The sequence below is a fragment of the Ambystoma mexicanum genome, chromosome 8 (assembly GCF_040938575.1).
Source record: "Ambystoma mexicanum isolate Mex_15411 chromosome 8, UKY_AmexF1_1, whole genome shotgun sequence".
In the NCBI taxonomy this organism is placed as follows: domain Eukaryota; kingdom Metazoa; phylum Chordata; class Amphibia; order Caudata; family Ambystomatidae; genus Ambystoma; species Ambystoma mexicanum.
This window is the reverse complement of record NC_090929.1, coordinates 1241971330-1241987023: the sequence shown is the minus strand read 5'-3', so window position 1 is coordinate 1241987023 and position 15694 is coordinate 1241971330. Positions and strand designations below refer to the sequence as shown.

The 15694-nt window shown below is 46.0% G+C and overlaps 1 protein-coding gene across 2 annotated transcripts in view; it reads right to left on the bottom strand.

Annotated features, from left to right (window-relative positions):
- Positions 1-734: 734 nt before the first annotated feature.
- RBP4 (retinol binding protein 4) overlaps positions 735-15694 on the bottom strand; it is a 68048-nt gene continuing 53088 nt past the window's right edge. For both annotated transcript variants that reach the window (XM_069611353.1, XM_069611352.1), the window contains exons 5-6: positions 15355-15567; positions 735-1455 (exon numbers count right to left, since the gene is read on the bottom strand). In XM_069611353.1, coding sequence (XP_069467454.1) covers positions 1427-1455; positions 15355-15567 — 242 coding nt within the window. In that variant the 3' untranslated portion in view covers positions 735-1426. The remainder of the gene's footprint in view (positions 1456-15354; positions 15568-15694) is intronic.

Below are 15694 nucleotides of genomic sequence, written 5' to 3'. Positions count from 1 at the left end.
AGCCACGTGGAGAAGCTCGCATTTGTACAGTGCGGCTATGCCGCAACTCATCACGTGCGACAAGCAGCATACATTTCAGCTCACCAGGAGCAGGATCGCTTAAGGGTCCACGACCCTGCGAATATAGCAGACATAGTGCGGGGCCACGTGCGGCTTACCTCCACATGTGCCAGTTCATTTACAGAACGCAGTCAGCGCATTAACCCATAGTGTTCCACACTGTATAGGGGCACGCAGAGCGGTGCACTAACCATTTGCATGCTTAACAGTGTAAAGTCCAGTGTGTGCAGTAACACACAGTCTAGTAACTCATACTCTCTTTACAGCGGTAATATGCTCCAGGAACTGGACCTGAGAGTGTGCAGGCAGGAGGCCAGCACTCACCCCAGAGATAAGTCTCTCGCTAAGAACTTGTAGTGTTTGATGCAATGTGTATGTTTTCTTGTGCTATCCCATGTTCCCTTCCCTATCCACCTCCCCTTTCCTAAAACCTCTTACCGGTTACCCTGCTGCCTGAACCCATCCAACCATCGAGTCCCTAACCCTCTTTCCCCGCCGGGGTCTTGGAAGCTTGTGTAAGATCCTTCTTGCAAGCGCCCAGACTGCGGAGGGAATGGTTGATTCGTGCCACTCCTGAGCCTGAAGACTGAAGCTGTGACACCGGCCCTGCTAACTCTCTATCCTTCCTTCCATGAGCGACCACAAGACATGCTAACATTTCAACAAGGCACACATTTGAAGCATTTGAGAATTTATTGGAAAAAGATAATTTTAAATATAGTTTTTAAGCCTCCAATCGGACTACGGCCAAATGAGCCCAAGAAGCGTATTTCATTGATATCACACCACCAGCGTTCATCGGCCTTCTGAAGAAATAGCAATCGTCTAATATGTTGTTAACATGTGTGTCTAATGTGGTCTGCACATTTATTACATGAATGTTGAATTCTTCTCATTCGTAATCCTTCCCAGGTGTTTTGATCCTTTATTATAAATATACTGAAAATTGACCTCGACCTGGTTTAAAGGTAGCTAATTAAGTATTTGGAAACTGTGGCTACTTTATAAAAGCATTCATGTTTTTTTTAACCAATTCTGACTCTTCACTATTTCTTTATTTTGTTATTTTTAAGCATTTGTATTACCAAAAATGTCACCATGCGAGCAGTTCGCAACACGGGAAAGGGAGGAAAAGGGAGAGGTTGAGGCAGGAAGAATAGCATCCGACTTAGTTACAGGAACATCCATGGGCGAAACACATGAGGCTAAGCTCTCTACGCCACTCCAACTGGGTCGGTTCCATTCTGCGGCTGGGATGGGTGGGGTTACAGGCAATTCCAGAGGGAGGAGGCTTGAAAGTTGAGAGATCGACTTCCAAAGTTTTGTTATTTGGGGTGGTCGCTGATCAGCTGGTTTTGGGAAGATCTCACTCGTATTTGTTTTCCTCGCAGTATCCTACATGGAAAAAAAACATAAAAAGAAATGTTATCAAATTAATACAGGATTCTAAATGTACATGACCAAAAGCAAGTCTTTTTGGAAAGGCGCCTTTATTTTTAACATTCCACTGAAAAATAAGAATAAAGACGAAAAATGTAAACTTATTTTAATAAACAAGGCTTTCATATCACACAGATGTTACCATTACAATTGCAATTTACTCAAATGTATATTAGACCATTAGACATGATAAAATAATGAAAAAAACAATCAAAAGCATTGCCTTTGTGAAATTATTACTTTTGAATGTTTTGCAACACAAACAAAATGTACGCTTCGGCAAATTGAATGCAATATAGTGTTCCTACCAACAAACTCTGCCTGCGCACCTATGGTCAAGAGTGAAAAGCCCAGTTCGTGTTCTCTCTCTCTCTCTCTCTCTCTCTCTCTGTTACTCTCTCTCTTTCTCTCCCTCTCTCCCTCTCGCTCCCACTCGCTCCCTCTCTCTTCTCTCTCTCTCTCTCTCTCTCTCCCTCTCGCTCCCTCTCGCTCCCACTCGCTCCCTCTCCCTCCATCTCTATGTAACAGCATCTTTGTACAACACACCATGTTTTATAATGCATCAACTTACAATATTGTTTCAATGTGAAGAAAGAGACTGACTAAGGTGGGGGTCGAGCAGTGGTCTAAGTGTATGAAAAGAAGAAGTGCAACTATTCCCTGGGGGCCTGCCCCCGCTCCCCACAAACCCCATTCTCTCGCCCCTCCCACCATACAAAGTTCAGTGTTGATCGAGAATTCTACTATTTTACATTTCCAAGACCAATAAAGCGTGAATGGATAACTGGTTTAATGAATCTTTGCTTCCTGAATAACCGGAAAAAACTCTCAAAGGGTGCTTGAGTAAATCCAAATCACCTACTGATCCTGCGGCTTACCTCATGCGCAACAGAGGCTACCATGCTGCCATGTGTAGGACCAAAGGAAACACTTCAAGACGAGCCCCACTCTGCCGGGACCACCCTCGTGGCTAACCCCAGCTTGTCATCGCCATGGTCTTCAAATGTTGTAAGACCTCCTATAAAAGACTCAAACTTCTGCAACTAAATTTTTTACAATCGTAGATGTCTGGTATTTGCCCCCCCCCACCCACACAAAATTTGAAGGCTCATCAATGCCTCAATCCAGTAAGGGTGGACTCCTCCTCGCAACCATCACCAGGTTGTTGCTCAGTGTCTGTGACTACACACACTCTAGAACCCAAGCCCCATATTTCACAGCTCTCCTCCTCGCAACCGTCACCAGGTTCTTGCTCAGTGTCTGTGACTACACACACTCTAGAACCCGGAGAGTATGGACTGCTCCCATCTAAACAAGTATCTCAAACATCTCCCACCTTCACCCAGAAGGAAACATGCTTTGGCCCCCTGCTGGTGTAGATGCGGATGGTGTTGACAGAAAGATATGGGGCCTCATTACAACTTTGGAGGTAGCCATGGCGCTATTGGCGCCATGGCGGCCTCCAAAACCGTGTCCAGGTTCCCTGAATGGGGAATTACTGGGCCATTCCGAGTATGGAGGGCTCAATGGGAATGGGGAGGGAGCTAACAACGGGCCCACTCAAAATGGGCCCATTGTTAGCTCCCTGGTTACCTCGCGGGACCCGCTATGGACGTCTGGATAAACCAGACATCCACATCGGGTTCCGCGAGGGAACCTCGTAATAGTGCGGAGTGGGTTTAACGGTGCCGGCACCATTACCGGCGCAGTTAAAACCATTCCACACATCTTGTAATGAGGCCCTTGGGCTGGAAGAAGGAAGGGATGATGTGGGATAAAAAAAAGGGGAGAGACAGAGAGGCGTGTAGGTTTGGGAGTAACAAAAGGTGTCATGAGTGGGGTGGGGTAGCTAAGTAAATGGGTTTACCTCCACTTGCATGATTATGCATAGGTGGACACTTTGCACATGATTGTGTACCTCCTCTTACACATAACAACATCGATATGGAGGTTTACGACATTACCTCTCAGAGCCAACTTCACTCACTCCTGAATTCTTCCAGACAATCTGACTTTTATCTCATTTTCCCTTGCCTTTCACTGTGGATCGTCTGGTAATCCTTTTGTGTTATCTCCCATCCCATTTAAGGCATGTGGTCTCCCTGGAATGTGGTCCACTGGGTTCCATGATGGTTTCCCATGGTTATCTTTCGTTATCCATTTCTGAACTTTTAGGTAAGTATCCAGCACATTTGCACACCCTGTTGTTGTTCCACCCTGTTCCATCAGTGGTCCTGATAGCTGTAGGTACATGACAAAAATGTGTGATTTTTTCTTTAATGTATTGGGGAGTTTTAAACAAACTCATTGTGAGCCACCAGAGACTTACCAGCAGGACGCGGGGAACACACTTACCTAGGGAAGTCCGATCCGTAGTGCGGACTCAGTGGCTGACACATGAGCGGCCAGTCCAGGATTGGAATCGGTTCCCTGAAGGGATCCGAGAGGGTGTGGGGACGGCAGGGCGGGGTCACTGGTAGGAGTCCGCGCCAACAGGCCGAGCCGAGAGATATGGCAACCACCAGAAACTGGAAACATGGCCGGCACCATGCGCACGCACAGAAAACTGAACCTGTCCCTAGTCAGAAGAGGCGGAGCCTCAGGAAGAGGGATCATGGAGGCTCCTAGCCCAGATTGGTTATATTATATGTATACATATATATATATATATATTTTTTTTTTTTCTTTTCTGTTGAGCACCAAATTCCTAATGTCCATGTTGCCTGGCAACTTTCCTAGCGTGGGTGACGTGTGCAGCGTTTCGCGCTACGTGCTATGTTATAGTATACTATCTTCGTTGCTTGTCAACTGTGAGAATGTTCAGGTGCAGGGAGGAGTGGGTGACATGAAGGGAGGTTGGACATTGCGCTACGCCATAATGCTTGTGCTTGCTGACTACATGCACACGCCCCTCTTTTGCTTTCCTCTGCCTCTGTGGTTCACTACTGCACAACACAGTACCTTGAATGAAGCCTCTGTCTCTCAGCGTCTGCAGGACGGTGGTTTCCGGGGATGCCGTTGGCAGTTTTACCTTTGGCTGACACTCCAGCTGGGCTCTCAGCAGCCAAAGCAGCTTGTTGTCAATGTACGCTTCAAGACAGTACTCTGCATATTCGGGTGAGCAATCTTTATTTTGCTCCAATGGCATTCAATAGCCTCACACTTCACTCACTCTACTTCTCCCAACTGCCTCCATGTTTAAACTCTGTCTCTGACTACACGCACTCTACTGGACTGCCTCCATCTTAACGAAGATGCACACTGGGGTTGAACCTCCTAAACTAAACTACATCTCACTTGCGTCAAAAGACGTAACAATCAAATTCACAAGGAGCATCTGAATGAACGCATCTTAAGCGCGCTCATTCAGACGCCCCTTTGCGCTTTTGCACAAATAAGGGGGCATTTCTGGCCTTTTTAAAGCACATCCTGAATTCACGAACGGGATGCCCTTTAACCTTCCCAGAAACAAGGGTCATCTCCTGCGCCTCTTGAAAGAGGTGAAGGGCTAAGTGCAAATCATGACATGGTCATTTTTTACCCTGTCGTGATTATTTAAATTGTTTTTGAAGTGTGACAGCTGCGGGTTAAATCATGGCTGTCACACTTGCATTTCCATCCCTAAAACAGGGATGGAAATGCTTTTTATTATTTTATGAGCAATTCACAGGAGAAGGGTCCTTTACCAGACTGTCTCAGTGAAACGCGCTCCCAGCAACCACCTGCATCCAGATTACAGAAACTTTGCACTAGAACAAGTGCAAAATGTGCACGGTATTAGCATTAGGGCAAAGTTTTCCCTATTTCTAAAAACACTTGGAAATATTAGAAAGCCTTTGCACCATGACAAGTGCAGTCTGGCATGCTATAAGCAGCAGGGCAAAAATTGCCCTAGTGCAAAAAAGATCCATTTTCGATGCATATTCGCATCAGGGAAACGTTTTCCCTATTGCTAATACCATTCCGTATTAGCACTAGGGCAAACTTTGCCCTGGAGAAAAAATACAGTGAACATTTATCTTTTTTGCTCTAGGGGAATTATTGCCCTATTGCTTATACCATGCCAAAATGCACTTGTCATGGAGCAATGGTTTTCTAATATTTCCAAGTGTTTTTAAAAACAGGGCAAAGATTGCCCGATTGCTAATGCCGCACAACGTTTCACTTGCAGCAGTGCAAAGTTTCTGTAATCTGGCCCAGGACGCTGGGAGCCTGTCCTGATTTAGTGCCAGAAGCACACTCGCCCCCCACATTAATGTATGCAAGGGGTCTGAGCAGCGCATCTTTGAACTACAGTCCAACCCCTCTTAAAATGCTCAGGTCACCTTTGTGAATAAGGTGACCTGGGCATTTCGGCAATGAGTGCAAGTGAGCTCCTATTTGAGAATCTGGCACTATTTTATGCTATCTAAATAAATCAACATACGTTGCAAGCAGCACAAAGCCGGGCCACCCACCTCATCTTTAGCAAAAAGCAACCAGTCCGCGACTCCCCTGCACTGAAGGCACTATATCACATGGCAATTGACTAATGGAAAGAGTGTAAGACGCTTTGCCAGCTCTACAAAGACTTCTACGGCTTTTCAACGAACTATCGCACCAAACTGTTCATGCCCTACAGGCTGTTGAGACGCCGAAGGGTGGTGGCACCGCTCATGCTGTTCGCCCCCAGCACAAGCGCTTACATTCATGTGCTAGACCTTGCCATTGGAAGACTTCTTCCTGTAAACCGATCTCCTGCCCTCCTTCTGGACCTGAACAGAGTTAACACTGGAGGGCAGCCAAACAGTCAACTGTTTACCTTCAGCCATAATCCTGCTGAACTGCCGCCCACACTCCTTCACAGTCCCTATTGCTATCATTCACTCACAGGCTTCTCATTTCTGCCCCCCCCATCCCCCTCGCCCCCCCCCCCCCACTCCCTAGAGAGCTGCATGTGCTCGCGAGCTTCTATCCGATGGCATGAGGTGCATAAGAAATAGAGTGTAAATGAAACTACCCAAATCAACATCTTTGGACTCCAGACACTTCAGCATTCTGCAATCGAAGGCGAATAAATCAGTACCAGGGCACGATTTCTGCCCCTTGTAGGAAAAAGCACATTTACACTAAGAAGCATCCTCTTGGCGCTAGACAAAACTAGCTGGTGAAAAGGTGCAACCTGAATGTATTATTTCTTTTCACTTCTACATAAAATAGCTTGTTTTCAACATTTTTCATCCACAAATCAATTTCCATTAAAAGCTGTCTATCAGATAATGAAACATTGTTGCCTGCCACCTTACCACAGATGACATTTTGCATTTTTTCTGCCAACACGAAAGGCACTTCAAAATAATGTAGAAATCAAAACAGCCTGCCCACGATAATGCAGAAAATATGTTAATGATAGCTTTCATGAGTGTTTCTGGGTGTTCGCATTTCAGGGCTCTTTTCGAAAATAATGGCAACATGTCTACACACAATGGATACATGAGGCTTGGAGAACAGACAGCAATCCTTATCTACAAGTGAGCACATGTCCAGACTACTGGCAACACAGTCTGTCTTATTTTTTTCAAATACAGTGGCATCTAGATTGCAAAAGGTCCAGTAGGAGAATCACATGTGAGATCTGCCAAGCGGGCTCATTCCAAGCAGACCTTGTGATTCTGTGGTTTAGCACAGGCAAAGAAACCCTCCACGACTGATGCACACAGTTCTGATACAAGGGCGTGAAGACACTTGATGACAAAATCGCATACGCATGTCACCGTATTCTCAAAGGTGACCTGCACATTATAGGGGAGCTGAACACCAGTGCAAAGGATGTGGTGGCCAGCTCCCTTGCGTACAGTGCACTAATGTACAACTGTCTCTCAGCATCAGTGACAAGCAAGCCCATGAAGCCCTCAGAGACGAGGATGCACACAAGATGAAACAACGAATGTGATGCACTGAGATACTGCAGAAATATGGTGCATTGGTCAATGGCCCTACATCACAGTGGTTTGAGGACTTTTGCTTCTCTCATTGCCTGGCAGCTCTTTCCTCAAGAAGCTTGTGTTCTTCAGCTAAGTGCAAAAAGGTCTTGCCTCAGTAGAGTGGCAGAATGAGAGCCCGAGAATGTAGAATACTCTTCCTACTTGCTTATTCAGATGCAGTTCAGATAACTATCCAATTTGGCAAAACATTCCTATGCTCCTTCAGTTACTGCATCATGGCCAAGGGAAGCAATGTGCTGTCTGTCGTGTGGAGTTGTATGATCTACGCACAAATGGTGGTTCTGAACCATTTGTTCATTTCGCACGCAACACTGGTGCCATTTGATGGCAGGGATTGGCTGCCAATAACCACTAGGCCACCTGGCATTCGATTTACCCAGAGGTGGTGAAGATATCTCTGCGCTTGTGCGTAGATAGCATTACGCACACCTTGCATTAAGTTCAAGCTGATATAATTGTGGCCTGCTCATCACAGTGAATGGAGAAAGGTGAACACAGCAGACGCTGCCCAGAATATCTGACTCTGTTCTTTAAAACAACTTAACTGCGGGATTGGGTGGAGCCCAGAATGATTTCCTTTGGGAGTTCAGGACGAACATACTCGCCTTTAGCACTAAAGGGGTTAAGTGCACAACACAAAGTCATACCTCTAAGTAAGCATTGAGCTGGTAATCAATAGGTCATCAGAAATCTTCAAAACCTTGAAGGAGCCAGTACTGCCAGCATTGCCAATCAGCATATATGCGCCCATTCTTTGGGAAAAACCAAGGCATGCAGCAGCACTTTTAGCAGTTTCAGTCTTATCTCAGCAAAAGCCAAAACTAATGCCTCAACTGAACAGATATGCCCATGTCTTGCAATCACTAGTAAGAAAACAATAAATTCACTAAACACCAGCCCCTGCATTCCACAGCTATGACCAATAGTCCCTCCACTCACAGGTCGTGCCCAATGACCTAAAGACTATCTACCATCCACTGCTGAAAAAACCTACCGCAGCCTCGAATGATCTAGCTGATTTCAATGCCATTACTAAACAGCCTTTCTTTGGCATTAGAGAAGGTCACTGCTCAACAACTTTTTGAGTACTTGGATTCTTCTACTGCAAGCAGCACAGAAACGACTCTACTGTATTTGAAGGAATTATTTCTCGATGATAATCGCCCCAGAGTACCGTTTCTCTTTGGGCTCTCGGCTGCCTTTGACACTGTACACCACTGCATTTTGCTGTAAACACCAGAGTACTTGATTGGCACCGGACCTCAAACCCAGGTGATCCTCCCACACTGGTCCACCCCCGGGGTCTGGATCCAAAGGCGATGCCGTGCCTTGGCCACCCGAGCAAGAGATCCCAGAGGACTAGCTGGCGAGACACCCTTTGGTTTCTCACAATCGGCACTGTGGTTATTCTCCAATAAATGTATGACTAATATTTCTTGAAGGTTCAAATTTCTATAATTTTGGAACAATGTTCCATTATTCTGGTTGCTGCTGTCTGTGTGGTCATGCCGATGTACCACAGGTTGCATGGGCATGATATGGTGTAGACCGTATTTTTCGTCTGGCAATTGGTAAGATTTTTCAATTGCCAAGTGAAGTGGTCCATTTGGAAGAGGGTAGTCTTGTAGTCTTTTTACTGTATATACAAACTGAACAGTGGCCACAGGGGTGGTGGCCCAATAAGGGTGGTAGGCCACGTTGGTTCCTGATTTGTTTAGGGGCTGGTAAAGACAGATAGAGAGCATGGACCAACTTGTCTTTCAGATACCAGCCCGGTTTCAGTGCCAAAAGTTATTTCTTACCGGCCATGCCACCAAGGTGTAAGGTGTTCCAGAGAATGCAGATATGTTGTTTGAGTGCCGGGGTAAATCTCTAAAAAGTGGTCACACGGGTCAAGATATCTTCTTTGGGCTGGGCGTTATTTTTGGGAGTTAACAAAACATTTCTCTCAGGGTGCATCACTCTCTTGATTGTTCACTTCAAGAGGAGTTGGGGATGGCGTTGTTCTCGTAATTTCTCTACAAAACTATTGGCATCATCCGAATAGTCCTCTCTGGATGAGCAGTTCCTTCTACACCTAAGCATTTGGCTATAGGGTAAGTTGTCACAAAGGGGTTTTGGATGTTGGCTGCAGTAATGCAAAATGTTGTTTCTGTCAGTTGTTTTGTTGTATAGCAATGTGTAAAGCAACCCTTCGTTGTGGCATATGTATATGTCAACAAATGCTATTCTCTCACTATGATGATTCAGGGTGAATTTTAGATGAGGGTTAATGTTGTTCAGCCAGATTTCAAATTGGGCTAGCTCCAATTGGTTTCCTTTCCAAATTAATAGGATATAATCTGTAAACCGTTTCCATGAAAGGATGTTGTGCAGGATGGAACTGTGTGTGGTGCCTCTCTTTTGTACAATGAGAGCTCAGCTACTACCTGCTTACTTGTACCTTTGCTCTTGTGACCCAACATCACACCTCTAAAGCACTTTCATGAGAGCTTGGCCATCACTTGTTGCACAGTTAAGAGATATACCACCTTCGCCTTTTGTGGTTATGTGGGTCGAGGGAAGGCTCTACTCTGAAGAGAGGTGTGAATGTGGTTCAGTAGCAACCCAAACAACAAAGGATAGCACTCCCAAAGAAAGAGAATGTCCAATTCAGTTTCTATAAAAATATATATACTTTAAATAGACAAACCATCTCCAGAAATAACTAAATAGAAAAACACTACACCAAACCCACCACTGTAGAAAGAACACAGACTATACAAAGATAGAAAGATGAAGCACTCTGGGTAGTGAAACAGGGGTGAAAAGCAATCAAAAACCACAATATTCTTTATAAGGATAGGTGTTTTGATGGAAAACGTGCAACAAAGTTATTTACTAGTCTCTAGGATCCCAAATGTGGACCAGGGCAATAGGGCCTCATATGTGTACCTTATTATGTTCATTGGTGTTCCACAGCATCGAACCATGCATTTGTGTGCTGTCCTGCAGGTCGAACCAGTTCAAGGGTTGCAAGCAGCCGTTCAGAGAAGAGAAGAGTGCCAAAGCAGCACTACAGGTCCTGTGTTGTTTAGAAGGGCTACGAGCACAGTTCTAATTCAGCTAAAATCTGTGTAAACAGAGGCCCTGTATTGGTTCAAAGGGCATTGGACGCAGTTCGAATTTGGTTTGAACCTGTATAAACAAGGGTTCTGTGTTGTTTGAACACAGTTTGAATGCAGTTTGAATGCAATTTGAAGCTGTGGAAGCAGGATTCCAGATGCTTTGTCTTTTCAGGTGCTGTGAGTGCCAATCCAGGGTCTCAGGGACAAGATGGGTCCTTGTTCTAGGGCTTCCACACACGGGGGCTCTCACACAACCGCAGGTGTCCTTCCACACAGTGAGGTCCTGGGTACCTCTGTGAATGGCAGAGAGGCATGCCTTGTTGCAGCAGGTCACCACAGATGTGCATATGTCCACAGGTAAGAGAACTAAAGCAAGCCTGCTTTAAGGGGTGCAATCCCTGTTCTTGAGAAAATGGTCTTTGCCTTCTGACATCACACCCAAAGTGCTTTGTGATAAAGGAAGTGGAGGAGACTGGAAGGAACGATCGAGGCAGGGGCAAACAAGATGGTGCAACCTTTCTCCAGCTGGTCCAAGCTCCCTCCAGCTACAATAACCCTGCCCCTTCCCTACCTATACAAATAAAAAGCCCCTTTGGTATACAACACCCCGGTGTGAGGCTACTCCCTATGTGAGTGGGTGTTCCCAGGACAGTTTCCTGTGGAGTGACTGTCTCTTTGGGGAGACTTCACAAAGGAACAAAGAAAGGCAGCCCCCGGGTCTACAGTCTTGCTGGGAGCAGAAAAGACATGCTGGCTGGGTGGAATACACATAACCCTTCCACGGCTGACAAATCATACAGGGCTGACTCATGTGTGATATAAAATAGATGCAGCATGGAAAATTAGGAGAGATGCTAGCCACCATACCTCAAACTCAGGTACGGCTTACATTTAAAGTTTAACGTGCCACCAGGATAGCATCCCCATAGTTATGCCATTTTTTTAACAGGGGTGCATGTCACCTGGGACCCAATAATAACCTGATCTGTGCCACTCGAGAGCAGACGCTGCAGATCAGGATACTGATCCAGCAGGGCACAGATGCACCTATGCTTTTGGCATGGAGTTTATGAAAAGGAGATCTGATTAGCAGGTTGCCCTTCCTGAGATGGAATTCCCCATATGTAATTAAAAAAGCAATCCAGGGCTTCGACACCCTCGCCAGATGGCAATCCCTCACAGGATACAAGCACTCTGGCCAGTTCCAGTCACTTACCCTCTCCACTCCTTTATTTCAAATATGGTGTGTCTCAAGGCTCATTGCTATCTTGATTCCTCGCCATTGACTATGCTGGCTACGACTGATGGGAATTGTAGTCCAAATCATCTGGAGAGCAAAAGGTTGCAGACCTATGCCCTAGCTATTTCATTGTTAGCTAAATCCACTGCCAAAGATCCTTTAATCTTTCTCCACTCCCTTTCAGATGTGGGCTGATGATATGCAAATCGCTTTCAGAGTACCTAACCTGATTGAAAATGCCATCCTGCTTGGCGATGCTACAAGACTTTATTACCAATAACCACCTCTGTAGGTACGCTTCCAAAACAGAAATCCTCTTCGTGGGAATGAACTTCCCAGCAACACTCCCTTTCAACTGGTGGACCACCACGGGTTTTCCATCAACCTCTGTCATGCAGGGCATCAACATGGGGTTTTTCTTTGCTAACATCTCTTTCAACAAATAGATCAGGGAAGTATAGAAATCCTGCCACTTCTATGTGCATACGCTGCTGTGCACCCCGCCTTTCTGTAACATGCAGCTGAAGGTGGAGGTCACTGGGGGGCACTGGTGCTGACGTTTCTGGAGAACAGCATCAGGTTGCACCTCAGCTATCGAAAAGGCCTGCTTCATGCACAGCAACCCATACAGAATAAAGCAACACAGCTGATTCCTGTGCTTAATCTAGGAGATCACATCTCTCCAACTTCACCTTAAGGAAAGGAAAGACCTTAAAGTACCGGGCATCATGCACAAAGCCATTTTGGGAGGTAGCCCTTCCATGAAGAAAAATGCCCCCAGCAGCAAACTGAAATCCACAATGCGTAGAAGACTAGGCCGGCGTTCAATCAGTTGCAACGTCACCTCTTTGTGGAACAACCTACTGCTGGAGATGAAAGATGGAAGACAAACACACCCGAGATTCAGGAAACCAAGAAATGTACCCGACAGGCCAAAGTGAACCAGAGAATGGCCACGTCCGTGTCAGTCCTGCACAATGAACCCTGCTTCACTCTGCCCCATGCCGGTATGCCGATTACTGACTACTTGCTTGCTACGTGCTGCTGGTCCCACGCCGAGTTTCTGAACTGTCACTCTGTTATCCTTGCCATGGCTGATTATTGACTGCTTGCCTGCTAAATGCTGCCAGTCCCATGCTGATTTTCTGAACTGTCACTCTGTTATCCTTTCCATGGCTGATTATTGACTGCTTACCTGCTACGTGCTGCCGGTCCCATGCTGAGTTTCTGAACTGTCACTCTGTTATCCTTTCCATGGCTGATTATTGACTGCTTGCCTGCTACATGCTGCCGGTCCAAGGCTGAGTTTCTGAACTGTCACTCTGTTATCCTTTCCATGGCTGATTATTGACTGCTTGCCTGCTACATGCTGCCAGTCCCATGCCGAGTTTCTGAACTGTCACTCTGTTATCCTTTCCATGGCTGATTATTGACTGCTTACCTGCTACGTGCTGCCGGTCTCATGCTGAGTTTCTGAACTGTCACTCTGTTATTCTTTCATTGGCTGATTATTGACTGCTTGCCTGCTACATGCTGCCGGTCCCAGGATGAGTTTCTGAACTGTCACTCTGTTATCCTTTCCATGGCTGATTATTGACTGCTTGCCTGCTACGTGCTGCCGGTCTCATGCTGAATTTCTGAACTGTCACTCTGTTATCCTTTCCATGGCTGATTATTGACTGCTTGCCTGCTACATGCTGCTGGTCCCAGGCTGAGTTTCTGAACTGTCAATCTGTTATGCTTGCCATGGCTGATTATTGACTGCTTGCCTGCTACGTGCTGCCGGTCCCATGCTGAGTTTCTGAACTGTCACTCTGTTATTCTTTCCATGGCTAATTATTGACTGCTTGCCTGCTACATGTTGCCGGTCCCAGGCCGAGTTTCTGAACTGTCACTCTGTTATGCTTGCCATGGCTGATTATTGACTGCTTGCCTGCTACGTGCTGCCGGTCCCATGCTGAGTTTCTGAACTGTCACTCTGTTATCCTTTCCATGGCTGATTATTGACTGCTTGCCTGCTACATGCTGCCGGTCCCAGGCCGAGTTTCTGAACTGTCACTCTGTTATCCTTGTCATGGTTTACTTGCTTTGCACGTGTAACCTTGTTCTGGCACTTCTGCTCTTCTCCCCTGCCTCTTACCTTGCACATATATAATGATCTAAAGGCACCAAGTAGTGTGAATGACCTTGTATGTGTTCCCTTCTTTTTGTCCTTGTCTTCCATCCCCTCCCCATGCTTGGGCGCCTTGAAGCAATCTGCCCATTACAACAGGCGCTTTATAAAGCAACCATAAATAAATAAATAGGCATGGATGGTGTGGAGCTGCCTGCTGTTCTTACATTTGCAATGGCCAGCATCAAGGCATTTCATCTATTCAACGGGTCTTGAGTGCCTTGCATGCGAGCATATGATTCAACGGAGCACACAGTGGAGCCGTTTACTTAAATGAAAAAGGCTCACATGGGGCCTGGCGGGCCCTCAACCCCCGCCCCCTCCCGTTCTGCTGGGATCTAAAATCAGGTCAGTAAATGTGAACAGCAGTTTAGCAGTCCCTTGCGGCAGTTCCTCCTCCCCACAGCCCATTCTTGCACACAGCATAGACACTGTAATGCGGCCAGCACATGTTTACATACTGATTTCCTGAAAAGGAAACATGTTTTTTTTATTAAATCGAACAGTGCCAAGTCCACAAAAAAAAACCGGTGTGCAGGTCACAGCCCATAGATGTCCTCAGACAGCAATACAAGCATTTAGCCAATCCAGCTGCGATGTTAAGTCTAGGCGGACTCGTAGTCAGTGCTCCAGCTACAATTTTGAAGTGGGAGTATTTTACACACTATTTTGTAAGGTTGGGTGTAAATAACTTTTTAGGAAGTCCCCTTCCCAATGGGAGCATTTGATAAGATAATGAATATGTGTTTTAACTCTAAAACAGAAACAAAGTTTTCTAATACACGTTCCTTTTGCTGTATACCGCATTATTCGTACACATAGCAGAGTTTCTTCCTGTGACTCTACTAACATACCTATGGGGCTGTGTGGGGGAGATTTGGGGGCATGCTTTTATATGTCTTTTTATATTTTTTGTTGAAGTATTTTTGCTCCCTAGTTTTTTTTGGGGAGTACTTGCCTAATTGTAGGACGTGAATATGGCGGATGCACCCTTTATCTGTAGGGCTGGTCTTATCACTGAATTGGGGTTCACTGGTGCTGAACCCACAGTCAGCAGGTTTGCAGAGAAGGAGGAATATATACTGCAGCACGTGTCTGTATGCAGCCCAGGTTTTCAGGGTATCCACACAATTTGCAAGTGGTGAATGGACATGGGAATTATTCACGTTTTAATTGGTTCTCCTAAAAACGTGGCGAGCTTATGCCCCGGGCACGAGAACTGGACTTCAACACCTCTCCATGGCGGACACTCCTCTGCACACAATTCAAGCACCTTGACAATCATGGCACCTGCTTCGAATAGAGATGTTCATGCCACACAATGAAAGGCGTTACAGCTTGAAGGCTCACCATTATGGACCACCATCCTGTATTCCCTGTCCAGACACAGCTCTTTCTGTCTCTTCCGCACGATTCTCTGTGCCTCTGGAGTCAAGCCATTGGGGTCCCGGGAGAAGACGAAGGAGTAGCTGTCCGCGCAGGTGCCATCATCGTTCAACCTGCGGCACGAGTAATGAAGTGCGTACGTGTCATAATCAGTGTCCACCACCCAATGAGGGTCCTCTGGAAGACAATGGAAAGAGAAGAAATACATTAACACATTACGTAGAGCAATGAATGGCAAACATGGGTCAACAGAAAGTCTCAACCCTAGCACTCTAACATTTCGCATTTGCCTAAAAGGACATAT